Source organism: Populus euphratica, unplaced genomic scaffold (assembly GCF_000495115.2).
Source record: "Populus euphratica unplaced genomic scaffold, PopEup_1.0 scaffold549.1, whole genome shotgun sequence".
NCBI lineage: Eukaryota > Viridiplantae > Streptophyta > Magnoliopsida > Malpighiales > Salicaceae > Populus > Populus euphratica.
The window spans coordinates 129,637-138,709 of record NW_011500426.1 but is presented as its reverse complement, the minus strand read 5'-3'; the positions used below and the strand labels follow the sequence as shown (position 1 = coordinate 138,709).

At 33.8% G+C, this 9,073-nt stretch overlaps 2 protein-coding genes across 3 annotated transcripts; both read right to left on the bottom strand.

Moving 5' to 3' along the window:
- Positions 1–1,483: 1,483 nt before the first annotated feature.
- LOC105114606 (uncharacterized) lies at positions 1,484–3,298 on the bottom strand. Its single transcript, XM_011011201.1, has one exon. It carries the CDS (start codon positions 2,976–2,978, stop codon positions 1,914–1,916), a length of 1,065 nt encoding a protein of 354 aa, XP_011009503.1. The 5' UTR covers positions 2,979–3,298; the 3' UTR covers positions 1,484–1,913.
- A 2,877-nt stretch (positions 3,299–6,175) lies between these two features.
- Positions 6,176–8,383, bottom strand: MORF9 (plastid developmental protein DAG). Of its 2 annotated transcripts, none has more exons than XM_011011199.1 (5): positions 7,975–8,383; positions 7,163–7,260; positions 6,994–7,059; positions 6,712–6,887; positions 6,176–6,481 (listed from the first exon to the last, which is right to left on the bottom strand). In XM_011011199.1, the coding sequence occupies exons 1-4, from the start codon at positions 8,322–8,324 to the stop codon at positions 6,712–6,714; spliced, it is 690 nt and encodes a 229-aa protein (XP_011009501.1). In that variant the 5' UTR covers positions 8,325–8,383; the 3' UTR covers positions 6,176–6,481. The 2 variants fall into 2 exon arrangements, with proteins under 2 accessions (XP_011009501.1, XP_011009500.1); XM_011011198.1 differs by having other exon boundaries at positions 6,701–6,887; positions 7,975–8,382.
- Between the last annotated feature and the right edge of the window lie 690 nt (positions 8,384–9,073).

Sequence of the window (9,073 nt, the reverse complement as noted above, 5' to 3'; positions counted from 1 at the left end):
TTAGTCTAAATCGGTGTCAACAATATTTTTCTCTCTCTTCTCAACTAGAAACTAAAAAAGAACAAAAATAAACTTTGATACCTAAATTAAATTTGAAAACTATTAAGGTACGAAAATTATATAATTTATGCTATTTTTAAAGTTCGAAGACCAAGGTATATTTTTTTTGAAACTGTTGGCACGCTATCCATATTTGATGTCTTTTTCATTCCAGTCTCTTCTTTTAATTTCACTCTTGACTAAGACATTAGAAGCAATTAGCCATCAATTAGTATCAAATTGCATAAAATAAAACATTAAGGACCAAAATGAATTATAAAAAAATACATAGTGTCATCCATAGTGTTTTGGATATGGATGAATAGTATCAGCTCTACAATTAAAATCTATAATAATTATAAAATTAGAGGGAAAAAATCAAACTCGTTTTATTTATTAATAGTATCTATAATGATTTTAGTTTTAGTTGAGATAAAAAAAATTGAAAAAATTAAAATTACATATATTTTAACTTTCATGTGAATGTCATAGGTGAGTCTAGAAATGAAATGCATGGACATAATATTTTTCTCATTTAGTAAAATAATAATTGGAGACATGTTAAGTAGAGATTGTAATAAATATTTGGGTTGGATTTTTCTATATTTGTATTTTACTCAATAATTATAAGGTAAGGAATTTCAATACTAATACATTATTTATCAAGTTTTGGACATCCATTATCCAACTATTATTTATTATTTGACAAAAAATATGTATATTAATTACAAGTTGATTTGGTAATATTCATACTTTATCCATTTCTCATCATATAAGATAACTATTTAAAACAAACTTATCTATTTAGATTAGATTAAGTTAATATTCATCAAATTTAAATTAAATTGTTATTCTAACACTAAGCAAACGCATTAGAAGGGTAAATAGGTCAATAAAACAAAGCAGGAGATGAATTGTAACATAACTAATAAAGAAAAAGGAAGGGGTGTTGTGGTAAATGCAAAATTAGCTAATTTGGTAACTAGCCAAGTGAGGTTGAGACCAAGGAGTCTTCTGGTGTGCATGGCAACAGAAGAGGCAGAAGAATCCAACCTCAAAGCTTACACTTGGCAGACGGCCAGCAATGCTAAGAAAAAGAAGGAGAAGGAGAGAAACTGCTGCTAAGACCATGGTGGATATTACGAGGTTATCTTTTGTCTGCCATGCTTTTTCCTTGCATGTCAGATAAGGTTTGTGTAAAAACTTATAGTTTAATCCTCGTATTTGTATCAATTCGACAAATGATTCACTTCTGAAAATATTTAGCCAATTTTATCATTATATTAGTTGTTTTTCGTCAATTATGACCATGTAGGTTGAATTATGAACAGTGTAATCTCTAAATTTCAATTGGAAATTCTTCTTTGGAGGTTTGTTGGGTGAGAGAGACGACTACCGATTCGGCCAAGTTTTTAGTGAATTGATTAATCTGATTCAAATGGGAAAAAAAGAAAAACAAACTGTGTTATAATAAAAATTAAGCCAATTACCTAACAAGCCAGAACTTTTTCGAAGTAAATCCTGGAATGACAACTATGTGCCGAACCATCTATAACTTATGATGATGAATGCTTCCATTGATTACTTCTAATGATGAATGCTTCCATTATAACAATTCTCGTGATCCATGGAAAATTGGTTGGCCTATGCCTAAACAGCAATCACCACAGCAATAATTACAGAAGCCAGCAAAGAAAATGCATACAGCAACCTCAACTTTTCCACTGTTGGATTTTGAAGATGTGATGATCAATGATGATGCTTTTGCAAATCATCGAGGTCCATTGTTTAAGACCCATTTTTGTGTCCTCCTTTTTGGACGGAATTGATGAGTGATTCAAGAAGATATATATACAGATGAATGCCCGACATGATTACGATGACCATGAATCTTCAACATACTTAACCTGATAGTAGAGAGGTTCCTCCTGATAATGCCTTTCATAGCCATATATAGCGTTCCCGTAGCTGTTGCCTCCATCATCCCTTTCACCATAAGGATTTGAGCTTCCGAAGAGATAATCAGCAGTCCCTTTCCATTGATTCCCATGGTTTCCACAATCAGCAGCTTCTTGACAGTCATTGACATTCCTAGCATACCGAGATAGACAAGGCCAGTAACCAAATAAACTTTCACAAAGGTCCATTGCTTCCAAGCCATATCCTGGTGGAATTTGTGGCCCTGGCACGCCATACTCATAACCAAATTCTCCACATGATCCATTGGCAATTCCGGTATCATAGCCAGGCGAGGGATCAGGATGATCAACTCCCTTTTCCTCACTTTCTTCACCTTTCTGCAACTCCTCTCGAGAATTTCCACGGCCGTTGCTAAGTTCAAGGGGCACGGGCACCGGCGCTGCTTCAATAGCAGGAGGGCTAATTGGTTTGCTTTCATTTTGCGGTTTTGCAGCAGGTTCATTGACTTCATCTTTTCCATAAGGTGCTTTAATCGATCCATAAGAGAAACCATTCAGTGATGAGACATTCGGATCCGGCGTTGAACGAGGATAACAAGTTTCGGCCGAGTGAGGAAGAGGTTTTCCATAAGTTGCAGCGAGATCATAGCCACCACCGTAAGGAGTTGGGTCATATTCTTCGTACGCAGGCTCATTAAACTCTGAGACATTATACGAGACAATGAATCGCGTCTGTTCATTATGGTAATGACCCGGATGATACTCAATACACATAGGCTCACTGAAGGTAGATGCAGAGTAAGCAGTTCTTGAGTAACTTGAGACAGGATCATAAGCAGCATAATAAGAAGGTGGATCATAGGCAAGAACTTGGTGCTCATTGTAGTTGTAGCTGGAATAAGCCACTGAATCATGATCTGGGGAAGGATCATAGCTGCTATTATAAGGGGTTATCGAGTACTGTCCGGTATAGTACTCACCTTGATAATCATCTTCATATCTGTAACTGTAGTAGGCCATTGATGAATCTACCTCAAGTAATCTCTTCAGCAACTAAAGCATAGTTATATTATGGTGTTTGCAGCAATCATTTTCCACATAAAAGTAAATGACCTGAACTTAAAGTTCTCTATAAGAACATCAACAAGAGAGAAACCAATCTTATCAGCACATCTGAACTCATCAATTCACAAGACCTAGCAATTGCCTATGTACAAGAACCATACAATCCCTATCTGATAAGAGTTTATAATTGCTATGGATTAAAAGCCCACATCATGGAATTTGTCCTTTGTGTTTATCAGGTACGGAAACAATTCAGATATGCGCTATGAACCAACCACCAAGCCATCTCGAGACAAGAAGCATGTGCCTTTGCGTTTAGTCCATGGAAAAAGACAAGCAATTCAAGCTTGTATGATTGAGAGTTTGCTTTGCAAGAATTTTTTAACACAAACGTGAAAGTTAGAGATGGATGTGACAGAAAAAGAATCTAATTTATTAGGTTAGGAAATTTATGAGTAACTTTATTTTCGTGGTTAAGTGTCTATTCCACTTTGCGTAACATATATTTTTAAAAAAGTTTTTTTAAATACATAACACTATATCATCCTTGTTGTAAGCCTAGCAGGACATTATATGGTGAAGCCACCTGCCTTTAATAAAGGATGGATCCTCTTTTTCTTACATCTGAGCAGTCTCGAGAGCTGATACTAGAAAACTAGTTGTGCGACTGTCATCAACTGATTATATAAGTTCAGAGCAATGTGTAGATCTCCATTTCAAGAATAATTCCAAATTTATATACAGGCTACATCCATACAGGACACCACAGATTTTACCAGCTTAGAAATTCAGCACTTGAAAGTTGCATCAATATCTTGCAACCTGCTCTAAGCAAGCAATTTGTATGCAATCAATCACCAGACTGGATAATAGCTGATGTTGTGCTCATTTAGTGGTGGAGATAGCCCGAGAACATGGTGCCTCGCTCATGATCTTTTCTCCATACTCAGCAGCAGCAACTGCATTCTTGTGGCTTCTAGAATAATGATGTAGTCGGGTTAATAAGTGATTATGAGCCATTATACGTAGATCTGTTATAACTAGAAGAAAATTTGTCCAAGGCAAACTATATGGGTAGCATAATAAATGCATTGATGAACCATCAGAACAAATCACGATCTAAAAGTAATTGTAACGAGTTTAGATAACAGTTTAAGACTATAATTTTTAATCTAATAATTACATTACATTTAATTTTTTATAGAAATTTTTAGAAATTATTTTTTTTTATAGTTTTTGCGGTATCATTATATAGACCGTATTTTTAGATATCAAAAATCTTACCAACACTCCTGGTTTTGCAATTTTTGTGACTTTTCTTCTTATTTTTAAATTTCTTGCTTATTTTAGATTTTGTAATTCTTTCCTTTGTAATCTTAAATTTTAGTTTTATTTTTTAGTTGAAATATAATTTTTAGCTTATTTGAAATTTTATAAACTTCTTGTGGATTTTATTATTATTATTTTAGAGAGAATTAACTTATAAATTTAATAATCACATTTACAATTACTTTCAGTCATTTAAAATATTTTATATTTTAATTCTAAAAAAAATAATTTAACTGGTTAGATATTAAATTTAATTTCTAAAAATCATAAGTTTAAATATCTTAATTCTTAGAATTACCGAAAATTTATCTAATTATTATTTTTTAAATCTTAAAAAATTAGTTGATACATATAACTTGACTTAAATATTCACAATTAATAAATAAATAAATTTTATATTTTTATTTTAATTATTGATCAATTATCTAGATGGAGATGCGCGAAAGGACTTGGTTTGGTTCTCAGCGCAAAGTTTGACAAAACCACGAGAATGGTTTGACTTTCGCTCCTCCGTAGCTCTCAACTTTCATGAGGCTATTGGTTTCCATGGAGACTTCCATGGAGATAATGTCTCAAGAAAATCAGACGCTGAAAGGACTGCCTAGATTCTTAAAGCATGTCGAGCATTGGCCATAGGTCCTTGCTATGAATGTAAAGATGAGTACGTCAATCTTCATGAGAAACCAGGTGGAAAACCGGTTATTCCAGTGGGTTTACTCCCTCCAGAGAGACGGGAAACAGGAACAGCGGATAATGGCGAGTCATGGAGGAAGATGTTTAATTGGCTTGATGAACAGAAACCAAAGAGTGTCGTGTTAGTGGGGCTTGGGAGTAAGATCAAGCCAACAAAAAACCAAATATATGAGATAGTTTATGGATCAGAGCTATCAGGATTGCCATTTGTATGGATATTAGAAACCCTAGTGGGGTCAGTAGCGATGTAAATGCTCTCCACTTGGGTTATATTGAACGGACGAGTAACAAAGGAATTCTGTGTGAGATTAGCACCACAGATTCGATTTCAGGGCACCCATCAATTTAGGGTCTCTTTTTCAGTGGTGAGGGAGCTGTGCTAGAAACTTCGCAATTTGGGCATTGTCTTGTTCTTTTACCTTTCATCATAGATCAACCCATCAACATAAGGATTCTAGCTGGGAAAGATTCGGCTATGCAAGCAGACAGAAATGGAGATGGTTCTTTTTGGCAGGGATGACATAGCCAAGGCACTGATACTAGCCATAAAGGAGAAAAATATAGGGAAAATGCAATTGAAGCTGCAGCCATTTTGGGGGATCATGAGTTGCATCAGGACTATTATATTGTTAGGTGTATCGAGTGCTTGAAAAGTTGTGTTTAGAAAAACAGATGAACACCTCTTCAAACTTCTTGGTTCTGGCTTATTTAACCAACAACAAAAAGTATCTGACAGATAAAATAGGAAAGCTATTTAAAACACATCAACGTGGATGAAATGGCTGTGGTCTGCTGCCAAAGATGCTTCTTTAGCATACAAATAGAATTGTCTTAAGAGCTAGTTGTTGTTATTATGTGATCATACCAAACGCCATCAAAACCAAAAGTCCTCAACAAATTCTGTTGAGAGATGCCTGGAAAAAATTCAAAATTAAAGAGATAACAGTACACATCAGAATTCTTCAATTGAAAGAACATTGATAGCTGCGGCAAAAGGTTTTTGTTTCTGCAATTTTGAGCATATCAATTTTGAACATAAACTGAAGAAGCTTAAATTAGCAGCACCAGATTGCATCGAATAGGAGGTAAAGCTTAAGATGCTGTGATGCAAATGAGGGAAAGAACGAAAATCACAGCAAAACATCCAACCACATTAAAACAGAAGAGAATAAAAAAAAATTAACAGATACTTTACACATCAAAGCTCCATTTGTCACAAAACACAGATAGACAACACTTCATTCGCGAGGGGACAGAAAAACTCATCTGACCTTACTAGGGATATGTATCATGCACTCACCAGACTCACTATATAAATAAAGTTTTCTAACCTCAATGTTCAAATATGCATGCCTAATTTCCCACCCACCAAAAGACGAAGAATATTCCAGGGACTCCTGAAAATGGCATCTACTTTGACGCTAAACATCAATTGCCTGAAAAACAACACCATTCTAGATCAATTGAAATATTGTGAAAAATTGAATTACATGAACTGTAAGCTAAAACACTAAATAACCACTGGAGGGAAGAGTAAAATAAATCATATGTAACTTAAGTTTGCATAAACAAAATCCCATGGTGAATCGCTTCCATTTCAGAACTAACAATAAGAAAAAATGAGGAGGAAACAAATCTCATAAAAGGAAAGATACATTTTACTGACTCATGGAGAGGCTGACTCTGACTTGGTTGTCCCCTGTCTTGTTCTTCTTCGATCTGGAGGTGGTCCATCTCTCCGTCTCTCATACCTTCTATTCTCATACTTTGAAGTAGAGCGTTGCTTGGGTTGATAAGTAGGGTATGTGCATGGAATAATCTCCCCATTGACATACTTGTCTCCTACAACAAAATGAAAAATAAAAAGTGCATTAAGGGATCCATCATAACATCACCCACATGGGTACATATGCTAAGCAACATGTCATTAACTGATATAGTAAGGCACCTCCATAATCTTTGTTTTTAACATCTATGTACGAGTCTGGCAGTACCCAGAGGACCCCAGGCAAACCTACATAACAAGAAGATACAAATAAATTCTTCGTAATGTACCATAATATTATGCTAAACAACATGAAAAATGAATGTCGAAACCAATGTCAATAATTTATTACCCTTAAATTTCTCAGATGTGGCTTCATCTACTGTGCATTGGAACCCAGTGTAAGTGGTGGTGCTAAAAGCATACATATTCTTCTTCGCCTCTTCCATGCTGGGAGAAAAAATTCATAAGCACCAACACATTAAAATGCAGTACAATACACTATCACAATTAAACTAACCAAGAAACTCTCATTCAATTTCCTACTATTGTTGGAAATGAAAAGGAAACTTTATCAACATAACCAACTTAATAAAATCCCCAATTCAACACAAATACAAAAGAACAACAATAAACACAGAACCAGAAAAAGCTCATTATCCATGTAAGCTGTTTTCATATAACCAAACTATCATCAACATATAACACCAAATACACAGCCTTCAGTGAAACATCGAGAACTCATCTCTTAATGATCCAAAAACACAAAACTCATCAACCATGGTAACTTTAAATAAAACCATAACCAACTAAGACCAAATAAATGGCACTAAAAGACACAACCTTTAAGCAAAAAGCCATCCTCATATGCATCATCATGGCCATCAATACAAATAACCAAACCAAAAATCCAGACAAACCAAAACCCATCAACCAAAATATTGATTTTTCAAAAAAATAATAATAATTTACATCCGACGAAAAAGGACATAACTTTACTACATGAACCTTAAGAAACCATTTTCACACAAATCCTAGTTAGCCATCAATACGAGGAAAACCAAACAAAACCCATCAACCAAACCGTCCATTTCTCAAGCAAAACCACAAAAGACACAAACTTAGCAACGAAATCACTAAAACAAGAATAAGAAAGAAACTAACCTGCCCAAGACAGTAGCAAGAGTATTAAGATAAGTATCAATCATCTGTTCTCTAGTAGGAGCAGGGTCTTTAGGAAACTCCATAACAATCAACCAATGATTATAATCACAACCGGGTAACAGTATCGTCTCTCTATCATCATTACTGCTGTTACTTCTTCTTGCTGAGTAATCAGAACCTACAGCAGCCCTTGTAATCAAGGGCTGATACCTAATCTTGGGAGCTGAAATCAGCTGGGGACAAGTCCATGACTGGGGTTTGAGTGAAGTTAGGAAGGTGGGTTTAAGGTTTGAGAGTGACGGGGTTAGGGTTTTGGGTGTTAGAGATGAAGAGAGTGTGAATGTTGCCATTGGAAAGAGGGAGGGGAGAGTGGTGTGTTTGTGTGTTGAGTAATGATTTTGTGGGGTTTTGGAAAAAGATAAGGCAGAATGGAGATGAGATATTATTGTCCGTCAGTTGAAACGATAGCGTTTACAATGTTAGCCTTTGTTTGGCATGTGTGGTTGGATTGTCTTTTTTTTTAATTTTTAAATATTTAAAAAAAATTTAAATTCATATTTTTTCGGTTTTTATTATTTTGATATACTAATATTAAAAATATAAATATAAAAAATATTATTTTAATATATTTTCAAATAAAAAATACTTTAAAAAATATCATACATTACAATTTCAAACATTATATAAACATGATCTAACCTGATTTATGTTCTATTTCAAATTAAACTGGATGAGATTTGATTTTGTATGATTTTATTGACTATCTGGATCATTTCAATTAAAAATTGATTTAATTTTTATTTTTTAAAATAATATTATGTTTTAAAATTTTGTAATGATAATATTTTAAAATAATTAAGATTAATTAGGGTTGACTCATTTAATTCTACATAAAACCAATGAATTTTTTCAAACTTTGATACTCATGTATAAAAAAACAAATTAGAAAAACTTCTCAGACTTAAACCTAAAATAATTAACTATTAAAGGATAAAATTAAAAAAAAAATTAGAGAACTAAAATAAATTATATAAAACCAAAAATAAAAAATTATTGTAATACAAAAAGAATCCATGATAAAAATATAATACCTATAGTT

What these genes read in the sequence shown, in the direction of transcription:
- LOC105114606 (XM_011011201.1), bottom strand. Translation starts at nt 2,978, where the DNA reads ATGGCCTACTACAGTTACAGATATGAAGATGATTATCAAGGTGAGTAC.
- MORF9 (XM_011011199.1), bottom strand. Translation starts at nt 8,324, where the DNA reads ATGGCAACATTCACACTCTCTTCATCTCTAACACCCAAAACCCTAACC. An exon ending in CTTGCTACTGTCTTGGGCAG is followed by an intron (nt 7,261 to 7,974) that starts GTTAGTTTCTTT and finishes TTTTTCTCCCAG; the next exon opens with CATGGAAGAGGCGAAGAAGA. An exon ending in CACATCTGAGAAATTTAAGG is followed by an intron (nt 7,060 to 7,162) that starts GTAATAAATTAT and finishes CTTGTTATGTAG; the next exon opens with GTTTGCCTGGGGTCCTCTGG.